Raw genomic sequence first — 21550 nt, 5'->3', positions numbered from 1 at the left:
CAGTCGAGGGTACAGATTGTGTGACGGTCGTTACAGGTGGCGCGGCCACATTAGCTTTCATGGCCTGCGCTCGTATTGTGCGCGACCACAACACAAACTGATGGAGGAGGCGTCAGGCGTCGACACTGATAGTCATGAATTCATCAGATAGAATCTAATCCTGATATAATTAGAGCGATTTAGCCCCGGATAACACACGGCCACGTGTCCCTTAGTGTGTAATGGGCATTTTCCACAGATAACAATTACATGGTGAAGATAACGTTTTATTGTTTGTTTATTAACTTAATTTGCCCCCGTTTAATGAATTAGTTAGATGTTTTTATATAATCATTATGTATTTTTTATACATAATCCCCACAGGTATTCTTGGAATAAATTTGTCTGAAGGAAATGGCTTATTTATTGTTGTTATTAGTTGATTTTCAGGTTAACCTAACCCTAAACCATGGACAGGCATCTGCATTTATTAATTGAGCAAGAACCTGTTTTATTAATTGATCAATATTAAATTGTATGATTTTGTACGAATTGAATAAATTGGACGAATCTATAGTATGTATGTTAAGCATGAATTATATTTGTAATTGTAGCCACAATTATCTATCACATCCCACAAAGTTTCCCGGGATTCCTAGTCTTTCCTCGAGGGACACCAGGTTGGTAGTGAACCACCAATTTTGACAAATTTCGAAATGTCTAACAAATGAAACCCACCCACACACATCTCAATCAACACAAGGAGAAACATTAAGCTCCGAGCCCAAGGGACGCGGCGCTGCTTTAAGGCTCAACAGTGCAGAGGAGACACGGAGAAGGTTCGCCTGGTGGGACAGGATCACACACTCATGAAGTTGTCCATCGACCAACAAGCTTGAACAGGAGTTCACGGGCAGTCTCGCCGACCTCACCGGCTAATCCTCCTCGAACCTTCAAGGAGACTAAAGTGGAGAGTGAATTAAAGCCAAGTGTGGCTGTAAGCTCTGAAGGACGTCTCACAACGACGGCCAAGAGAGAGACCCTCCGAGGGTCGACCGTACCGGGGGGGGGGGGGGGGGCGATTAGCGAGAGAAGATAGAGTCAACACCCTGCCCGCCGTCGGGGGGCTCTCACCCAGAACAGGGGGCTGAGCAGCAGAGTGGCTTTAAATGGGGGACTAAGTGATTCCCCTCTCACTAGGGGTCAGGTCACCATGAAATGAGCAGCAGCCTGTTTAAGGCCCGCGCTATAGTCATGGGGGGCAGCTGTATTCAAACAGCCTGGACGGAGCGAGGCGTTGGGGGGGGGGGCACGGACCAGCCCCACGCTAGGAGACCTGATGCGGGCCCCGTGGATATAAAAGGGGGCGTGGCCACCCCCGCCCACTATTTTCCAGCTCACTGCACGGGACAGTGAGGGGAGGGGTGGACGGGGGCGCAGTGGGTCTCTCTGTCCTTTTCACCCCTCAGACACCTGCTGTCCAGGGGGTGGGGGGCTCGAGGGGGGTCAAAGTTGAACTGGTTCACAAGACAACAAGTCGCACTTCGTTAAGGGGACAAACATGTTGCGCCTCATTACTGCTTCTCATTGGTTTAACAAATTGAGTAATCCCGCCCCTCAACATGAATGGTGTCTTTGGGAACGTTTATCTCGCAAAGTTCAAACTCTTTTATCTGTTGTTTTACCGGTGATCCATTTGTTTACCGTAGTGTTCCGATTGTCGGTGTGTTTGCCTCTGTGTTTGTGTGCGGGCGTGGAGGTCTGCCAGTCGGTGTGTTTGTGAGGACAGACCACAGAATCTTAGATTAGACCAGGGGTGGGAGAGTTCACAGCAGAAGAGAGAGGGAGAGAGTGAGGAGTTCACAGAAGAGAGAGGGAGAGAGTGAGGAGTTCACAGAAGAGAGAGGGAGAGAGACTGAGGAGTTCACAGCAGAACCAGAGAGAGGAAGAGAGAGTAAGGAGTTCACAGAAGAGAGAGAGGAGTTCACAGAAGAGAGAGTGAGAGAGAGGAGTTCACAGCAGAAGAGAGTGAGAGAGAGTGAGGAGTTCACAGCAGAACCAGAGAGAGTAGAAATGAGACGCGTTACAATCAGCGAGTCCCTTTTGATTTTGCCACTCATGTCAGGGTGCGGCCGTTTATTTTGTTCGTCAACTTTGCGATCGTAGTGAAAACATGGCATATCAATGATTAGAGGCCTAAAAACATTCACACGTGGCGTTTAAAATGTAGAAAGCATGCAAAAGTTGCATAGGGGCTGAAATGGCCTTTTACAGTCCTAGCCGACGACCAGGTAATCCTTCATCTTCACCTTGAGGGGCGAGCATCACAGGGAGGGGGGGGGGGAAGAGAGAGAGAGAGAGAGAGAGAGACACAGACAGACAGACAGACAGACAGACAGACAGACAGACAGACAGACAGACAGACAGACAGACAGACAGACAGACAGACAGACAGACGGACAGACAGAGAGAGGAAACACTAAACCAGGGTTTCACACGAGGACGGACCACGAAGGGGGAGAAGGTTGTATTTACAAGAGCGGCTCACATGAATTAAAACGAGAGAGAGATTTGACCAAACGTCCCGGCCGAGCGAGAGGGAGAGAAGCCTAAACACGGTTACAGGTCAGAGTCACAGACAGCGGATGCGGAAAAAAACAGAAACGACACACGAGATAAACAGACAAACCAACAAAACGAACCGCAAAGAAATCCCGCGGCTGACACAGGTGTGAGGTGTGCAACGTGTCACTTCCTGGACGCTCTGACACGCCAATCCCGCGCCAACGCTACCGCCACCGGCCGGCGGTCCTCAACACACGCCAACGCTCACACACCACTGCGCCCGGCTCGGTGGGATCAGTCTCCGTCGACGTTCTTCATATCTGTTCTCATATATCTATTTATAGATCAGTACCAATATATATATCTCTGGCCCACACGGTGACGCGACAGGGCTTGGTGTTTAGGGGTAGGTGGGCTCAGGCCGGGCGGGGGCGGGCCGTGGGGGGGCAGGGCGAGGGGGGGCGCTGGACCGGGGCTGGGGGGTCGGGGGTCCGGGCGGAGGCTGCTGCTGGGGCTGGGAGGACAGGGACTGGGTCTGGCGGGGCTGGACCTCGTGGGTCTCCGCCTCTGGGCTCTCCTCCTCGGAGCTGGAGGCGGCGTAGAGACCCATCACCTCCTTCACCTTCAGGGGCAGCTCCTGTGGAGGGGGGGGGGGGGGGGGGGGGGGGGGGGGGAGAGAGAGAGGTTAAAAGAGAGGCAGAGAGAGAGAGACACAGAGACATAGAGGGAGACACAGAGACATAGAGAGAGAGTGGGGGAGAGAGAGGGTGAGAGAGAGAGGGGGGGAGAGGGGGGAGGGGAGAGAGAGAGGGGGAGGGAGAGAGGGGGGGAGAGAGAGAGGGAGAGAGAGAGAGAGGGAGAGAGAGGTTAAAAGAGAGGCAGAGAGAGAGACACAGAGACATAGAGGGAGACACAGAGACATAGAGAAAGAGGGGGGGAGAGAGAGAGGGGGGAGAGAGAGGGTGAGAGAGAGAGGGGGGAGAGGGGGGAGGGGAGAGAGAGAGGGGGAGGGAGAGAGGGGGGAGAGAGAGAGAGGGAGAGAGAGAGAGAGAGGGAGAGAGAGGGAGGGAGAGAGAGGGGGAGAGGCCAAGACACAGAGAGACAAGAGAGAGAGAGTGGGGGTGGGAGAGAACAAGGTAGAGAACGAGAGATGAGCAAACGAGAGAAAGAAAAAAAGCGAACGAGAGATTTAGAGGGAGAGAGGTAATGAGGGGGAGGGGGAGAGGTAGAGAGAGAGAGGGGGAGGGAGAGAAATCGAATAAAGAGTAAGAGACAATAAAACAAAATAATTAAGAGAAAGAGAAAAAAAGAATAGCGATAGAGGGAAGGAAAGACCGAGACAGAGCAGGGAGAGGGAGTGGGATAACGAGGCGAAGGTGAGACTCCACGGGCGGCGGTGACCCAGATCAGTCAGCAGCAGCCTCGCCGCCGCCGTGCATCACTCAGCAGTCGCTGATCCGCCTGCTTATCACGTTGATAGCTGCTTATTAAAAAGACGCCGGGTCCTCCGATTCACAGAATAGAAACACGCGCAGGCGGAGGCTACACAGGCCCCAACGAGGAGCTGGCCCACATAGCTGAGGAGGTCATATAAACCGGGGCGTGAGAAAGCGTTCCATTGTAGATGAGGAAGTCGGCTCTGGAACCGTTTGTCCGTTTGTCATCAAGCCTCTTTTGAAAAGAGGCGCTCAGGCTGGACGAGAAGAGCGTGAATGAATGAAGGTTGAATAACCAGAAGCAGAGGGCTTAGGAGGTAGAGCGGGTTGGCTGGTCCCCGGAAGGTTGCTAGTGCGATCCCCGGCTCCTCCTACCCGAGTGTCGAGGTGTCCCTGAGCGAGACGCCTCACCCTGACTGCTCCTGACCAGCTGGCTGTCGCCCTGCGTGGCTGACTCCGCCGTCAGTGGGTGAATGTGTGCATGAATGGGTGAATGTTGGGCAATGTTGTAAAGCGCTTTGAGTGGCCACTGGTTAGAAAAGCGCTGTTTAAATGCAGTCCGTTTAGCAGGTAGAGGAGTGTTTCCCTAGCGCCGCCACCCACCTTGCACATTGCCAGCTGGAGATAGATGGCCTCAGCTCCACAGATCACCGTGTTAAGGTCCAGCTTCATCGTCAGCTCATTGATGTGCTGGGGGAGCAGATACAAAATGGATGCCGTGAGATTGGCGTTCAGGAGAGGGAACCACAGAGCAGCTGACAGACAGACAGACAGACAGACAGACAGACAGACACCTTGAGAATGGTATTGAAATCGTGCTGTGAGCCAATCAGCTCTCCTCTCTGGGACTCCAGGATGGAACAGGCCAATAGGAGGTGGAAGTTGTCACAGGGGAGGCGGGTCCACATAACCTGCCGATAGAGGACATTGCATCAGGAGGATATTAGGCTTAATAAAAAGCCAATAAAAAGCCATTTGTATGATTCAGCGAAGACACATTTTATAATGTCAGTTTCCATGTTGCCATGAGCCGCTACGCTCTCTGCTGCCACAGGGGGGAAGCAATCGTCTGCATATCACCTTTTTACTTTTCATGTCTGATGCATAATAATTTCATGCGTGTGTGCTAGCGTGCGTGTGCGTGTGTGTGCATGTAATTGTTCATGCATGTATGTGTGTGTGTTAGCCGTCCGTGTGCGTGTGTACGCGTGTGGCCTCAGCGGCCTTACCTCCCAGAGGTGAAGGATGTCCTCGAAGGAGAACTCCCTCTTGAACCAGATGAGAAGCCATCGGAAACAGAAGCACAGGGAGCCGCTGTCCTGGGAGTCTGGAGGAGAGGAGACACAACGACACAGCAGCACGCTGTCAGAGGTCTGCTGAGAGACAGCAGGGCTCTGCATCGCTGTAGGGGAGAGGCTGAGAGCTAGACCGTATGGAGAGAGGCTGAGAGCTAGACCGTATGGAGGACAGAGGCTGAGAGCTAGACCGTATGGAGGAGAGAGGCTGAGAGCTAGACCGTATGGAGAGAGAGGCTGAGAGCTAGACCGTATGGAGAGAGGCTGAGAGCTAGACCGTATGGAGAGAGGCTGAGAGCTAGACCGTATGGAGAGAGAGGCTGAGAGCTAGACCGTATGGAGAGAGGCTGAGAGCTAGACCGTATGGAGAGAGGCTGAGAGCTAGACCGTATGGAGGAGAGAGGCTGAGAGCTAGACCATTCAGCCTTTAGCCAGAGCAGCCTTTCTTATTTAAGCCTTATTATTACTTACTTTATTTATTTTTTATTAGGAACCAGAGGCTCCATCTATAGACCATACTTATTTATTTCAGTAATTGCATATGTCTGACTAACAAGACTGAAAATAGATTACCAAAATGATATGAAGGAAAAATTAAATTGATATTATTTAAATAAACGTTGAACCACAAATGCATAAATGTATTTCTGGGATAACACGACGATCTACAATTTCAAGCAATTTCATTTTTTCAAGTCCTACACTGGAAATGTTCCCGACCCCAGCCCTGACCGCCATTTTGGTTCTAAGCCCTACGGTACAACCGAGGCGGGGCCAGGGTGTCCGCCAGCTGCATGCGGCCTCCAGCAGGTGTTATGGGTGCAGGTGGGCCCTCACCCAGGTAGTCACACAGCTCGGGGTCCAGGGCCTTCAGCAGCAGGCTGAGCTGCAGCAGCTGCTGCTTCATGGCCTCCTGCGACTCCTCAAAGTTGTGGTGCTGTGGACGGAGGGGAAGGTGACTTCTTGCTTTGATACCATGTGGATACTCTCTTAGATACATGTCGTGAATGAGACAGAGAGGTACGCTTAAAGTTATTCTATTCCCCAGTAGGAGACCGGCTAAGGGTTTGTGACTCATGCTAATGTACTAATGTACGCACTTAATGTATGTTTATGTCCTGGCACTTAATGTACGCACTTATTGTATGTTGTACGTCCTCTGACTTAAAATTAGTGCCAAGCGTTGGGTAGCGTCCTATCCTAGCTATCTCTGTTGTGTACGGGGAATGGGTTTACTGTGGGTTGACTAAATTCCCTGAATGTAAATGTGAATGTAAAGGATGTACTCGTAAGCCCCACTCACCACGAGCTCCATGAAGCCGGTCAGACACCAGAAGGACTCCACCTCGTTCTGGGTGACGAACAGCAGGGGGGCCAGCAAGTCACTCATCCCCTGGACGTAGCCTGGGAGGGAACCATGGAGCGAAGGTAAAGGAACAGAGACGGCCTGCGTGGTTTGGGGTTCTCTGCTTGGTTTGAGTGTACGGAAGAATGTTAATTGTACAAGGGGACATAGTCTGTGTTCGTCCAGAGGTGGCGCGGCTGTCTCTGATGCTTTGGTTTGTTCCTCTTTGCAATGCTACTCTTTAAAGAGGAACCATTGAGATCGTTGGACTGGGATTTTGCGTTCTCCATGGTTCCGATTTGAAAAAGATTACGCAAATAGTCTAAATATTCTGGCTGAAACAGACTTGACGCTGCAGACTGCGATGTGTACACTGCTTAACACATGTGTGGGGCAGCACTACCCAAGCGAGAGGGCTCATTCCCAACAGCCAGACCCGAGGCTGGTTGGCGTTGAGGTGGTGGAACGGCGTGGCGTACGCACCCAGGTCAAAGTTGTACATGCAGTAGGTCATCAGCACGTCGTGGAGAAGAGTGAGACCGGGGTTGTCGTTCCCGGAGAAGAAGGTGTTGTGTCTGTCAGTTCTGTTTACGTCCCGCTCTGTGGGAACACAAAAGAAACACAGCTAAAGAACAGAGTTCTGCTCACATCCAAAATAGAGACATCTAAACACTAGGGCTCTGAACGCATCCCGAATACACAGTTAAACACTACGGTTCACATTTCTTCTTAAGGTCTGTCTCTCTCACTCTCTAAAGAAAGAGTTTGACGGACAGCCCGGCTTACCAATCAGGTTTCTGTATCCTTTGAGGAGGGAGTTCCTCATCTCCTGCCCTTCACTGACAGACTTCCACTGAACCTTCATCCTGAAGTACTCATCCCTGAGAAAGAACAAATCACACAGGTTAGTTAAAGAGGCGTCCATCTTGAGTTAACTAAAGTCACTCGACGAATCACGTGAGCCGGGAGGAGGTGTCACTGACGTCTTGGTCCTGAGGATGTCTTCCCGCTCCTTGGTGGTGCTGTTCCAAGGGTAGAAGCCCAGCAGGAACTTCCAGGCCTCTTTCCTGAGCGATGGAATGATCCCCTGCAGGAGCAACGAAACGTCGTTAGAGAACCGAACCGAGAGGAGGGACGTTCCCATGACGACGCGACGGAGACGGGAGACTTACCCCTCGGAACACAATCTCTTTGATCTTCTCCGGGTTCTGGACACGCCCCTCCGGATCCAGAAACTCATCCCACTTGTCCAGCGGGTTTCCTCGGAGTACTTCTGGCCTTGGCCCAAGCTCCGCCCCCTAATTATACAGACAGACAAACACATGAATCATCCATAAGCATCTTAATATACAGACAGACACACGAATCATCCATGAGCATCTTAATATAGAGAAGGACACACGATTCATCCATAAACATCTAAATATACAGACAGACAAACAGTCACACGATTTATGCATAACGTCTTAATATACAGACAGATAGACACAGGAATCATCCATAAACATCTAAACATACAGACAGACCAACATACACACAAATCACCCATAAACATCTTAACATACAGACAGACAGACAGACCAATCATTCATGAACATCTTAATATACAGACAGCCACACAAATCCATACACATCTTCATATAGAGACAGACACACAAACCCATAAACATTTTAATATAGAGACAGACAAACAATAATCAATAAACATCTTTATATACAGACAGACACAGGAATCATCCATATACATCTTGACAGACAGACAGACAGACAGACATATCATCCATAAACATCTGAAGTCCTCCCAAACAGCCCCTCCAACCCAGAACCGGTCCGGGTTCACTCACACAGGTGATGAGTTCGAATCCCGGCTCCTCCTCCATCGACGTGTGCCCGTTGGCCCCCGCGGTGTGAAGGGGGGAGTCCGGCGGACGGAGGGCCCCCCGGAAGAAGTTGGTGACCTTGGAGAAGCCCCCGAAGGTCGTGGCGTACGGGTCCTGCATGAATCTCTGTCAACACACACAAAAGAAGGAAGTTACACAACAACCAGCTGACCTGTGACTCCTTTCAGCTGGCCCTCAGGGAGGGGCTATAGGTCCCTGTCCACCATTCATAGAGAGGCTATAGGTCCCTGTCCACCAATCATAGAGAGGCTATAGGTCCCTGTCCACCAATCATAGAGAGGCTATATGTCCCTGTCCACCAATCATAGAGGGGCTATAACTCCCTGTCCTCCAATCATCACGTCTGGCCAACTGTCCCCTCCCCTACTGCAACCCTGACTCTGGACTCCTCCCACCACAGCCACCCTGACTCCTCCCACCACTGCCACCCTGACTCTGGGCTCCTCCCACCACTGCCACCCTGACTCTGGACTCCTCCCACCGCTGCCACCCTGACTCTGGACTCCTCCCACAAATGCAAAAGCCAGTGTTGTGCCTGAACGCGTTCATTGAACAATAGTTCATGAACTCGTTCATATTTTGGGCGAACGTGAACTGAACGTATTGTATTACTGCCTGATGAACGTTACTGTGAACTCGTTCATTCTGGTGTCTGTGAACGGCACCCTCACTTGGTTTAACTTCATTCAATATGGGGGTTATTTGTTTATCAACACGGCGGATGCGCGCGCAGATCGCCGTGTTGTTTGACCGGTTGCCATGGTAATCTGTGTGGTTAATTTGCAGTTGCGGTGTTGCCAGCTTACTGTTACATTAAACTGTAATCAGAAAAGGCGGTTATATGCAATAGACCCTATAGTATCTGTCCTATAAAGGCTGGGACGAATTTCAAATCATAAATATGTATTTATAATTTTATTATTTTGAAAGTATAGATCGGCGCGATTCCCATTGAAACGAATGGCGCGGTGATTATTCTTCAAAACGAGAGCTGTTAAATTGTGGAAAATGAATTAAACTGTAATCAGACAACGCGGTTATATGCTTTATACCCTAGAGCAGAGGTCCCAAATACGTAGATTGCGATCGACCGGTCGATCGCAAAGGTAGGGTGGGTAGATCGCGTGACGTAAAAAAAAAGAAGGAAAATACGTATAACGTTTAAACAAAAAAGAATTGCATCCCTATGGCATTTACCACTGGATTGATGAAAATTGTCTGTTTGACTTTGACAAACTTTTCCAAGACTCTCAAGACTGCTATCCATTTAGGTAAGATGTTGAGGTTGATTTACTCAATCACAAAAAATTGCAGCACTGTTTCACCTAAACACGTCTGCAGTGGAGGAAGAGATTTTGATAGTACAAACTGATATTGAGCTTAAATCCAGGGCTCATGGACAATTTTGGAACTTACTCACAAAGGAAAGTATCCAAACATGAGGAAATGTGCAACCTCCTTGACTGCATTATTTGGCTCTACTCTATTAAGTGCAAATACCATTCCACCATGACTGATTGTCATTTGGAAGCCTGCTTGAAACTAACTACCAGCAGCCACCGTGTTGGCGTTTTGCCATGTACAGTAGGTAGATCATTTTGACCTGCTCATTTTTAAAGTAGCTTGCACGCCAAAAAAGTGTGGGCCCCCCTGCCATACGAATTACGAATTATAAATATGTACTATCCATAACGTTAGCTCTCTGGCTCATAGTTCAGCGGACTAGAATACCTCATAGAATCATTGCTTGTTGGCCGGAAACGGAAAGGGGGGCTGTTCACGTTTGGTTGTAGTCTTTTCGCTCGGTTCTCCATCTCATCAGTAGGGCTAGAACCGAGCGAAAAGACTACAACCAAACGTGAACACCCCCCTTTTCCGTTTCCGGCCAACGAGCAATGAGTCTTCCAAAATAAATCAATGGGATTTACGAAATGCGCTAAATGTGCAATAAAACACGATATAAACTGTATTTCGCTACGATACTTGATTCAACCACTCTATTTCATCCTAGACAAACCACAAAGGGGGCTCAATGTTCAAAATACCGGAAAAAACAAATAGCTCACAGCAACATATTGAAAAAAAGAACTATGAACTACATCGTTTTTTGGAACTGTGAACTTCGTTCAAAATTTTGAATTATGAACGTTTAACTGAACTAGTTCATTTTAAAATTTGTGAACTGAACTTTGAACTAGTTCATGTAGAAAGTGAACTTTCCCAACACTGGCAAAAGCTTTCTGTCAGTCCTGCCCATACCGTCTCTGTTACTGTATTTAATGTAAGGTCCTGGATGTCAGTCCCGTGCCCCTGACGTTAAACCCCACTGAACCTGCTCTCCTCGTCATGCGGTCGTTACAGTAACGTTCACTGGAGCCAAACACAGCATGCCACAACATCAACACGTGCAGCACGTCCCTGTCCGACCTGCGTTCCCCTTAAACTGGCCTCAAACGGACGGAGGAGCAGCTGTACCGAGACGAGGTCCGAGCTGCCGTCGTCCATCAGGTTCAGCTCATCGAAGGACTGGGACAGCGCCCCCGAGTCGTGGGGGTAGGCCAGGAAGAGCCGCCCGTCCAGGGGGGATCTGGACGGAGGGACACAGAGAGAGGCCGCGGGGCTCAGCAGAGGTTCATAGTGAGCGAGAGGGGAGTAAAGCCCACAGAATCGGTGCGGTCAATGGCGACATCTAATGGACATATGTGGTACTGACAGACAACGTATTCATTGCATACGTATGGTTACCTTTATTTACCTTGTGTGAATTGTTTTGTTGGAAATAGAGGGAAAATTTTTGCACAAGCTTTAATTTTGGTAGTATACCGAATGCTACATTAAAACAAAACTTGAATGTTGACCTTGTGTAATGAAAATCGGCCTATCTTTGTTTATTCTGCACATGATGGGCGATGCTATGGTGATTGGTTGGATATACTGTATAATATCCTTATTTTATCCTTATTTACTTATTAGAATGAAACATTAGTTTTATTCATTTATTTGTAAAAAAACGAACAACGGATAACAACAACGGATAAACGACTCTAGACGCTAAAATGCTACACAATATGGATCAATTAACAATCAATCGCCATAAAGCTACTAAGCTATGATCTATAGTTCTACATATTCAATAACTAAATACAATTGATAACTCTACCAAGGAACCTCATCTATTTATACATGCCTACTCGTGTAGTACTGGCCAGTACAGGCCACCGTAGCTTCTCCTTAGTCATGGGAAAGGTAAGGGAAAGGTGTAAAAGCTTAGCACTTGGTTCTATTAACATCCTTACTGTACCGACAGTGATATATTGTTGTTTCTCTCTCTTCTTAAAAATGTACTTATTGTAAGTCGCTTCGAATAAAAGGGTCTACTAAATGCCCTCAATGTAAATGTTAAAGAAAGGGGAAGGGTTGTTTACTCAGTTTTCATTGCAGTAACACAACCTGGCCACTAGATGCCACTAAATCCCACACACTGCACCTTTAAGATCCCCAGACAGAAAACATGACTGATGATGATTCTATCCAATCCAATCCACTTTTTTTTAGGTTCCCAAAGTGCTGTACAACAAGATAAGAAATATATAAAGATAATAAAAATACACTGCCCACATAACACATCTACATAACATCAACATGGTACCTGGAGTTAAAAGCCTGGGAAAAGAGGTGAGTTTTAAGATGGGACTTAAAAAGAGACTTAAAAATTCTACTCACGGGGCCAAAACGATGTAGCGCTGCAGGGCCCGCAGCAGGCCCCGGGTCCCTCCTCTGTGGAAGTGAAGCGGCGGCAGTGGGTGGCCCCCTCGGCTTGTCAGCACCAGGAAGTTGCGTCCCAGGGAGAAACGGGCCCTCCTCAGGGAGTAGAGCTCGGACAGCGGCAGGGAGAACGACCACTCGCCTGGCCAGAGCAAAAAGGTGTCAACACAATCAAAGCCCCAATTTTATTACATTTATCGTTTGCATTTAGCAGTGTTTCTATCCAAAGCGACAATACATAATAAAAGCTCCCTGAAATCAACAATTGAGGTATTTGCGATCATATGATCCACACTGTTTCCAAGTGATGTGTAATCAAAATCAATATGATGTAATATCGTCAAAAGTTACAACATTTTGTCCCAACACTTACACAAATACAACATGAATTGAAGGTTTCTACCAATACTGCTAAACTACAAGGCTCAGACTAATCAATGGGCCTCTTGAGTTAATCACAAACCTATCAGATAAGGCTTCAGGGGTCAAGTAGGGTCACATGCAGTCGTGGTGACAATAGCTTGGGTCAAACTAAACTGCAGTGTAAAAAAGTGATGATGACTTTACTTAATAGAATCACAATTAAGATCCCTGCTTGTTGTGTGATTAATAATAATCACTCAATTCAAAAGAGAATACATACAGACACTAGGGCTGAACCATAATAATAATGAATTTAATCTTCTATATTTTTTAACATTGTATAATAATTAGGGTGTTATCTAGCGGTATACAGTCGTTATACAGAGCCTTATATGGGCAAATTAAATGGGAAAATAAATAAGCCACGTTGCCTTTTGTTGTGGCAACACGATAGATCGTGCTGCCCTAACAGAGAAAAACTGTTGTTTCCGAGAGACCGCCCCCCACAAAGCCCTTACCCGTGTTCCTGACCGGGACCGACTCCCTGGCCCTCTTCACGGTGCTGATCACGGCCCAGTCCGGCTCGTAGCCCGGGTCGAAGTTGGTGTCCTCCTCCCCTCCCTCTCCGTCCTGACGGGCGGAGCTTGGTTAGTGGACGGGGGCAGAGGGAGGCACACACTTGGGAGAGTATTTTCGACTGTTAGGCCATCTATCAAACACAGGTACTTCTGTGCATCTGCCTGGCTACCGAGCACAGGTACACACTGACCTTCTTGGTGTAGAACACCGCCGGTGTGCTTCGACCCGCATCCTCAAGCGGGCTCCACTCCAGCGAGGGCTCGCCCCCCTGAAAACAAAAACATCCTTTGAAAACTGATCCTCTTGGTCGGTAGTCACCACAGAAGGCCTTTGGTGTTCCTCGAATCTGACGCATAGATATTTATTGGTGGCGTTGTTCCGATACCAATACCAGTATCGGAAATTCCTCCGATACTGCCTAAAATGCAGGACAGTAAGTGAACCAACTTTACATTACTGTCATCGTAAGAGAACCCTTTAATAAGAACAAGTGCTATTAGTAGTTACAATGCTAGATGCTGCATCGGTATATACTCGTATCGGCCTATACTCAAGCTCAGGAATCGGAATCGGAATCGGAAAGTAAAATTGGTATCGAAACATCTCTGTATATTTGTCTCTTACCCGCTCAACAATACGGATGAAACCAGGTAGGGAGGTGTCCTGATTGTTTTTCTTGACGTTGGTGTGGAGGTAAACACCTTCCTTCTCAAATATCAGCTGTGGGGGGGGGGGGGGGGAAAGAAACCACCCATCAGTACAAAGGTAACAGTATCATGCAACAGTATCAGTAGGACCAGCGGGTTCCTGTTGGTCAGCATTCCAGCGGCAGGGAGGTACATTGGGGCTCCTAAAAAAAAGTGATTAGTGACTAATGTGCCACTACTGTAAATGGGTCAGTGACGTCACGGCGATCACATGTCAGACACTGGGAAAAAAACCATTGTGTCAGGCGATTAAAATAATTTATAAATTAATGTCATCCACTACGCTTTTAGACCAAGAAGAGAATACACGATGAACAAATGTTATTTCCTAACAGTCGGTAGCTTCGTGTCTTGGTTTGTCTGGTTTAGAAGGGAAGACGACGCAGCATTGCGCTGTCAATACGCAGTCCCCTGGTCAACTTGGTTAGCATTCGTCTAGTTCTGTCCGCCTAGTTTCCTATCACCACGTTAAATGGTGATGGAAAAATAGAACATGACCAGCAGGAACCATTACTTTGTCGGGAGATGGGTCCATGTGTAGCAATGGACACTATTCAGACCTATTTCAGCCGTATTGTGCCTTACCTTAGGCTCCATTCCTGAAGCTCCGCTCCTCCGCTCCACAACACAATGACGTCATGGCCCTCCCCCCGGATGGAGCCCCGCCCCCTGGTGGAGCCCCTCCCCCTGGTGAAGCCCCGCCCACCGACCAACCGGAAAAAACACACACGTTACATAATATTTATGATCAAGTATGAAGTTTATTACTAATAAGTATTGAACTCCTAAATATTTGGCGAGCTGTTTCAAACGGATTAAAACTAATCAATTTCTTCTTAATTAAATTCTCGGTAGTTCGGAAGTGTGGTTCACTGCTTATGTTTTTTTATTTGTTTTTAACTATTATGAAGCTCTGCCGCCAAATCGCACACGTTGAAGAGTACATTCAACGAAAATACGATAAAACATAATTTATGCGATACATAATTATAGCGTTGGCCTTGGAACAAATCGCATCTCGGAGCTCATGTTTTATACGCTCTTTCATATTAATGTGCCAAATTTGTCTGGCAAGATAAGGCTAGTATAACGTAATAATACATATATTTTTAAAAGGTAGTGTTTTATTTTGAAATGCAGTTAAATAATACTTCAATAATAAATGTTGTTGTGAGATTGTACAGTTATTGCAGAAGACAGTGAGCCGATCACGTGGCCTCCGTGCGTCCGTGCGCAGCGTTGCCAGATTGGGCAAGATCTCCCGCCCAATCTGGCAACAGTAGCCGTAGCGCGCTGAAGCCAGTGTTGCCAGATTGGGAGGGAAATCTGGCGCAATCTGGCACCTCTTCCCGTGCGTCCGACCTGCGCGTCTGTAAACAGCCGACTCCGGGGGAGAGAAATCAGGAGACAACACCACACAGACAAAGAAGCTCGAAAACAAGCCGAGTTTATGAATGATACACATCTGAATTCACGCAGGGACGACACTGAATGCGTAAGTTGACGTCTCCCCGTGCGAATTAGATTCATATTTTAGTTTTGGAGGCTTTGTCAAAGCGTAAAAATGGAGGTGGAGAAGTGTGGTCATGAGGAGGGTGCAGGACGCTGCTGAGGCGACCCTGCCTGCAACGTTGAGCAAACAAGAATAACAACGTCGTTTTGGAGCATGTCAAGAAATAACCATAGCGTGCATTCAAAATGCAGGTTCTTTCCGCACTTTAACCTGCAAGGATTGCATTGAAAACAAAGCGTATTAGGGATACCACATAGCATACATGGTATCTGAACCACCCATTTGCTAGGGACGGCGAGAATAACAGGGTTGACAGGGGGAGGACTTGAGTTTTGATAGCTATAGATCTCCATTTAGATTGAATGCTAATTCAATTGTCTTTCTGCTTCAATGATTTACGCTTGTCATTATCTACAGGTATTACCAAGTCACCAGCAAGGACCATCTCTCCCCGACCCTGCAGTCAGACACAGCCTATACACACCACGTCCGACAGAATTTCAGTGCCTCTCTAACAACTTTTCCAGCGCAAAATAGGCCGCAAAAAACAGCACTTTTTCCATTGCCACACAGGTGTATTGACGTCATCCAGAAGGCAGGGCGAAGTCATATCATACTCAGGATTATTCCATATCAACACTTAAACCTAACCTCCACCCAGACTTCAAAAAGGCCTTCCCTGTCCTCCGGCACGCTCGAGTCTAACCAAAGTTAACAAAAACGCTGCATTCCCCCACCGCTGTCGCCCCTCACCACCATGGCGTCCATCACCCAGTCCTCTGACATCGACATCCCCGACAACCACAAGGAGAGCTGGCAGGCCCTGCTCTCCGCCGCCGAGGCCTACTGCCAGAAGACCGGCTGCGACCTGTCCATCCTGACGGCCTGCAAGCGGTTCCTCCCGTCGGCGGCGGTGGAGGCGGACCGGACCCGGAGCAGCGGCGGCGCCGGAACCCTCTCCAGGAAGTGCGACTTCTCCTACAACGTGTGGGGCCAGGGGGCGCTGGCCGTGGCGGCGCGGCGCTACATGGAGGACATCGCCGTGCTGCACTCCACCACCATGCTGACGGCCCAGCGCCACACGCGCCCGTCCGGCCTCGGTGGGGTGGGGGGAGCCCCCCCGAGGCCCGGGGCCGGGCCGGTGCTCTCCGCAGAGAGGATCCCGGATGCCGGGTCCAGGGGGGTGAGTGACAGGCGGGAAACCCGGGATGTGGGTTTGGTTCCCGTCCAGGAAGAGCCGAAGCGTTTTGGGTTGTTGTTTTTTGCGACGACGTAACCTTTACATTCAGGTCGTTTGGCGTTAGACGCTTTTGCCCGAAGCAACTTACAATAAGTAACTTCTGTCAGAAGAAAGAGAAACAACAATATACTGCTGTCGGTTAGGGCTGTCCCCTGAAAGTCGATGATTCGAAGCAACAATCGGGAAACCCCGCAGTCGACTCAGATTCTCTGAGTCAACTGCGGGGTTTTCCGATTGATGATGGCTTCCCGCCGTCTTCCTTCCTTCCTTTTATTTATTTATTTATTTATTTATTTATTTAAAAGACCCAACCTATAGTGTAGACGTGTCAGACCATATGCATGAATCGACACATTTATTGTGACTTTTTATTATTCTTCTGCAGCTGCAGCTGGTGCTAAAAATAAATCGCAAACTGCACGTACAGATGCCACCGCAGGCTTAATATTCACCATTTGCATAATAGCTCTAATGATAATAATAAAGAGAAGCTTTATTTAGACACTGTCCATGTCACTGTGGTGATTGATTCATTGTAACTTTGTTTGCTATACAGAATCTCACAGAGGGAAGCGGCTGTCTCCCCGTACATTATTGCTACATTATTTCTCTAGGAGCGCAGTCAGTGTGGCGACACAGCGCTGTGTATTCTTTTGGGCTCAATAAATGCAATCAGATCGTGAACACGGGGCTCATATAGTGGATTATCCACTAGCCTATACATGAGCCCCGTGTTCATCATCGGACCGCATTATGGGCAGGAGCCTAATTAAAACCTGACAGGAATAAGTTGGCTACAATTCCGACGAGTTTGAATGACAGAAAACTATTCAGGTGAGAACGTAATGAGCGCAAGGCGCAAGCATATATAAAAGGCCTATAGCCTACCAAAACAGAGTGTTAATAGAAAGAAACCTCCAAAAGGCCGGCCGTGCACGGCCGCCGAATAGTCGAATCTCTGGACTGAAAAGGCAGATCTGATTCGACTCAGAAAATTCCGAGTCAGGGACAGCCCTACTGTTGGTACAGTAAGGATGTTCATAGAACCAAGTGCCAAACGATAACAACCACTAGGTTAACCCATTCCCCGTATACAACAGAGATAGCTAGGATAAGATGCTACCCAATGCTGCGTACAAATTTTAAGGTCAAGGACGTACAAGATACAATAAGTGTGTATGTTAAGTGCCAGGACGTACAACATACAATAAGTGAATACGTTAAGTACCAGGACATACAGTAGGTGCGTAAGAAGGGCGGGCGGTGGCTATGCAGAGTCTAGGTGCATTCTGGTCAGGTGAGTAACACACGGTTTGTTTTGTTTGTGTCTCTTGTTAACTCCAGATCCTGACGGGCGACAGTGGGACGGGCGCGGTGAGCCCCAGCACCAAGCTGTACTCCCAGAGCTACCCCTCCATCTACAGCTCGGGGCTGGCCGGGGCCGCGGGCCCCGCCGCCGGGCTCAACGCCAACGGCGAGCTGGAGAGGAGCACGCTGGAGGAGGTGGAGCGGGCCCGACTGGGCTCGGGGATCGGGGACTTGGAGGAGTGCGAGGAGGAGGAGGAGGAAGACGAGGAGGACCTGGAGGAGAGGAGGCGCAATCTGAACGAGAGTGCCGGTGAGGGGCCTTTACTGACGTGCCTCAGTGTTACATGTTGTTCTCTACGTGGCAGGACACACAGGAACCAGGGATAGTGGTTGAACCGGACATCTAACATCGGAGGAAACCAGTTTGCATGACAAGGCTAGTCGATGAACAAATATCGTCTGGCGGGGATGAGGAGCCAGAAAAGAATGTTTTTAGTAATACAAATAACTAATGCGAAGGGTTTGATGCAGCCTGTAGTGTAGTGTGTAGATTCAGGGATAACTAATGCATGAATGTAATGGTTGACTTCGGCTTCGGTAAATAAAAAACGTATCCATGATCTGTTAATGTATAAGTGATGTTAAATACATGTATAAATAAGGGGCAGTTAATGTATGAGTGTTGTTGCTGGACCAGTTTAATGTTAATAATGGGAAATTGACCCCAAGATATTGTAGGACAATATTGCTATTGTAAGGTCTTGGTATTCAAGCTAGCGTAGGCAAACTTAGGTAAACTTAGATTAGTAGCATTTCTTGACATATCTGTCAAGAAATCGCTGGCCTGTAATAAGCCTGTCCAATCATGTCAGATCATGGATGGGATACCTGTCTGACTGCCTACCTAGCCGGCGAGCTGTGGGACTCTACTGTGCTCATGGCACATGACCGGCGTCTTCCACAAGGCTTGGCAGACCTACCGCTAAAGCTAGCGAGCTAGTCATGTGTTTTTTGGAAGTAGCTTTGGAGTGAGGTCTGAGGGGAGGCGTGGGAATGTGTTGGTTGGAGACTTTCAAAATCTAGTTTATCTTCGCTGGTTTCTCCAAATTGTCTATTTGATACAAGCTGAGTAATGACTACTAGCCTTCTGCCTTATATGAGGCTCTCTTATTTTTTTAAGCACTATCACTATAACGTGTCGTGTCATTGGCTGGCACTAAAAGGCTGTGATCCCTTTTGTGTTCCAGGAGTGTTCTCTATGGACGAGGACTCGCTGTCCCGCGACTGCGAGCCGTTCTTTGAGTCCGACGGCGAGGAAGAGAGCACCGACGGTATGGGAGCACTATCTCGGTCGATAGATATTCAACATCTATTCAAGCACCCCCCCCCCCCCCCCCCCCTCCCCCTCCCACATAGACTAACATTACCGCTCACGTAGCATGGAAGCTAATCAGGGATGGCTCATGCTGTTAAATAAAGCCATGATGTTATTCACGTGTGTTTGTCCAGTCATTTCATGACATGGCACCTGGGTTCACCGGGGTCAGTCGAGGAGGAGGAATGTGCTTAATCTGCTGGTTTGTCCGCCGTTTGCCCAGGGTCCATGAGCGAGGAGGCCCCGCCCCCACCGCGCGGCATGGCGATGGGCCAGGCGTCGTACCCGTCGCGCCAGGCTAACGCCCTGGCCATGGCGCGCTCCCTGCCCGTGTCGGTGCCCGTCTGGGGTTACCGTGGCAACAGGGGCGCTCAAGGAGACGGCAACAGCGGAGAGCGGGTACGTGGGTGTGTGTGGGTGTGTGTGGGGGTGGGGGTTTGTGTGCGTTCTCCAAAGGATCAAGACTTATACAGTCTGATCTGGTATGCTGATGTGCAGTGTTGATCGCACACCTTCTGGTTCTCCTGCTGATCTTTATTGGCATGTTCCATACTCTCCCTGTTTTCCTCGTCAATTTCATTAACTCTCTCTCTGTCTCTGTCTGTCTGACTGTCTCTCTGTCTCTGTCTCTCTCTCTGTCTCGCTGTCTCTCTGTCTCTGTCTCTGTCTCACTGTCTCTCCCTCCTCCTCCACTTCTGCCTGAATCTCTTGGTCTGTCTCTGTCTCTTTCTCTCTCTCTCCCTTTGCCTCTCTCGGTCTCTCTCTGTCTCTGTATCTCTCTCTCTCTTTGCCTCTCTCTCGCCCTCTCTCTCCTGCCCTCTCTCTGTGTCTCTCTCTGTCCCTCGCTCTCCCCTTCTGTGGGTGTCTCTCGTCCGCCAGGCGGGCTGTCCTGACCTGGAGCACATCGCCGCCAGTATGAAGGCTCTGCTGGCCCCGGGTGCCAATGACGGGACGGAGATGTTCGGAGCGCTGCCTCGACCACGCCTCAACACGGGAGACTTCTCCCTGAAACACTGATCGGGAGGGGGAGGAGAGAGAGCATGGCTGAGAGGAAGGGGAAGAGAGGAGAGTGGGAGGGTGAACGAGGCTGAAAAAAGACGGGGTTGCAGGTGGTGTTTGTGGGGGGAGGGAGGGAGGGAGGGGTGAGGGAGGGGAGACGTGGTCATCATTAACCAGCAGACCTGAAGTATATGACTTTTCCAAGTACCTCTGTTTATTTTTTCACTAACTAAAAAAAAGAGAGAAAAAAAAACTGCTATACGGAACGACTAACTACAGCCAAAGCTGTCCCAAACACTAACATCATCGTCCCACACCTTCGTCGTCACTACCTTGCCACCAAATACACGACACTACTGGCATCAGTCCTCGACCTACCTGATCCTAGATCACTTTTATATGATGTGGTAGCTTCGGCTGACGGCGGCCATTTTGGTCCCCACCACGGTAGGGTGATGAGGTTGGGGTTGCAGATCACTACGAGTGGTGTGGGGTGAAGCTTGTGACCTTCAAATCATGTGAGCACCGCGGAGGACTTCTGGGCCTCGGAAACCTGACGATTACTTTGTGAATTTCTTGAATGACTGACTGATGGAATGATTGTATATGAGCATGAGACAATGTATTACAGGACTTGGTTGTTCAGAATATATTGCTGGGAGAGAGAGAGCGAGAGAGAGAAAGGGGTTGCTTGTAACAGGAATGTGTCTGTGATGTCTCAAATAAAGATTACATGTCCGGTTATGTTTTATGTTTTAAATAAAGGAGAAAAAAAAGTTTTTTCATGTTGTCGTGTATGTTTTTTTTTACCTTGACACTAAAGCCTCAATGACTATCTGTGTCCAATATAAATAAATTGTACATTCTAACTAACATTATGCCTAAATTCTGCAACATGGAACATAGCCGTGAAAACTTTTAAATGGGAATCAAACTAATACGGGGTTGATTAAATTACGAAAATTTATGGAATACATGGCTATGTATACATGGTTTAATTCTACTTGGGATTGAAGTGATTGTCTACCTATATTGCTTACTCTTTTCCCATCAAACGGTGGGGGTCTTCACTAGATAAAAACCCCTTCAGACTGCAGCATAATAATAATAATAATAATAATATTTACGGTGCTATATTACCATCCTACTGCAGGTGGCGCCAACGTATTCTCGAATTACG

At 48.5% G+C, this 21550-nt stretch overlaps 2 protein-coding genes across 2 annotated transcripts; one reads left to right on the top strand and one right to left on the bottom strand.

Annotated features, from left to right (window-relative positions):
• Positions 1 to 1707: 1707 nt before the first annotated feature.
• Positions 1708 to 14551, bottom strand: tbc1d17 (TBC1 domain family, member 17). Its single transcript, XM_079745976.1, has 17 exons — positions 14521 to 14551; positions 13853 to 13948; positions 13419 to 13496; positions 13168 to 13279; positions 12245 to 12428; positions 10997 to 11108; positions 8465 to 8626; positions 7793 to 7918; positions 7604 to 7707; positions 7407 to 7501; positions 7104 to 7220; positions 6579 to 6679; positions 6113 to 6212; positions 5210 to 5307; positions 4775 to 4891; positions 4584 to 4670; positions 1708 to 3181 (listed from the first exon to the last, which is right to left on the bottom strand). Exons 1-17 carry the CDS (start codon positions 14530 to 14532, stop codon positions 2945 to 2947), a joined length of 1938 nt encoding a protein of 645 aa, XP_079602102.1. The 5' UTR covers positions 14533 to 14551; the 3' UTR covers positions 1708 to 2944.
• Positions 14552 to 15297: 746 nt separating this feature from the next.
• On the top strand, positions 15298 to 20441 carry akt1s1 (AKT1 substrate 1 (proline-rich)). Its single transcript, XM_079747159.1, has 6 exons — positions 15298 to 15430; positions 15866 to 16631; positions 18033 to 18306; positions 19244 to 19327; positions 19595 to 19770; positions 20251 to 20441. The coding sequence occupies exons 2-6, from the start codon at positions 16206 to 16208 to the stop codon at positions 20386 to 20388; spliced, it is 1098 nt and encodes a 365-aa protein (XP_079603285.1). The 5' UTR covers positions 15298 to 15430; positions 15866 to 16205; the 3' UTR covers positions 20389 to 20441.
• The last annotated feature ends 1109 nt before the right edge of the window (positions 20442 to 21550 follow it).

Source organism: Pollachius pollachius, assembly GCF_949987615.1.
Source record: "Pollachius pollachius genome assembly, chromosome: 11".
In the NCBI taxonomy this organism is placed as follows: Eukaryota; Metazoa; Chordata; class Actinopteri; order Gadiformes; family Gadidae; genus Pollachius; species Pollachius pollachius.
The sequence above is the reverse complement of the archived record's forward strand: the minus strand, read 5'-3'. Positions and strand labels throughout refer to the sequence as shown.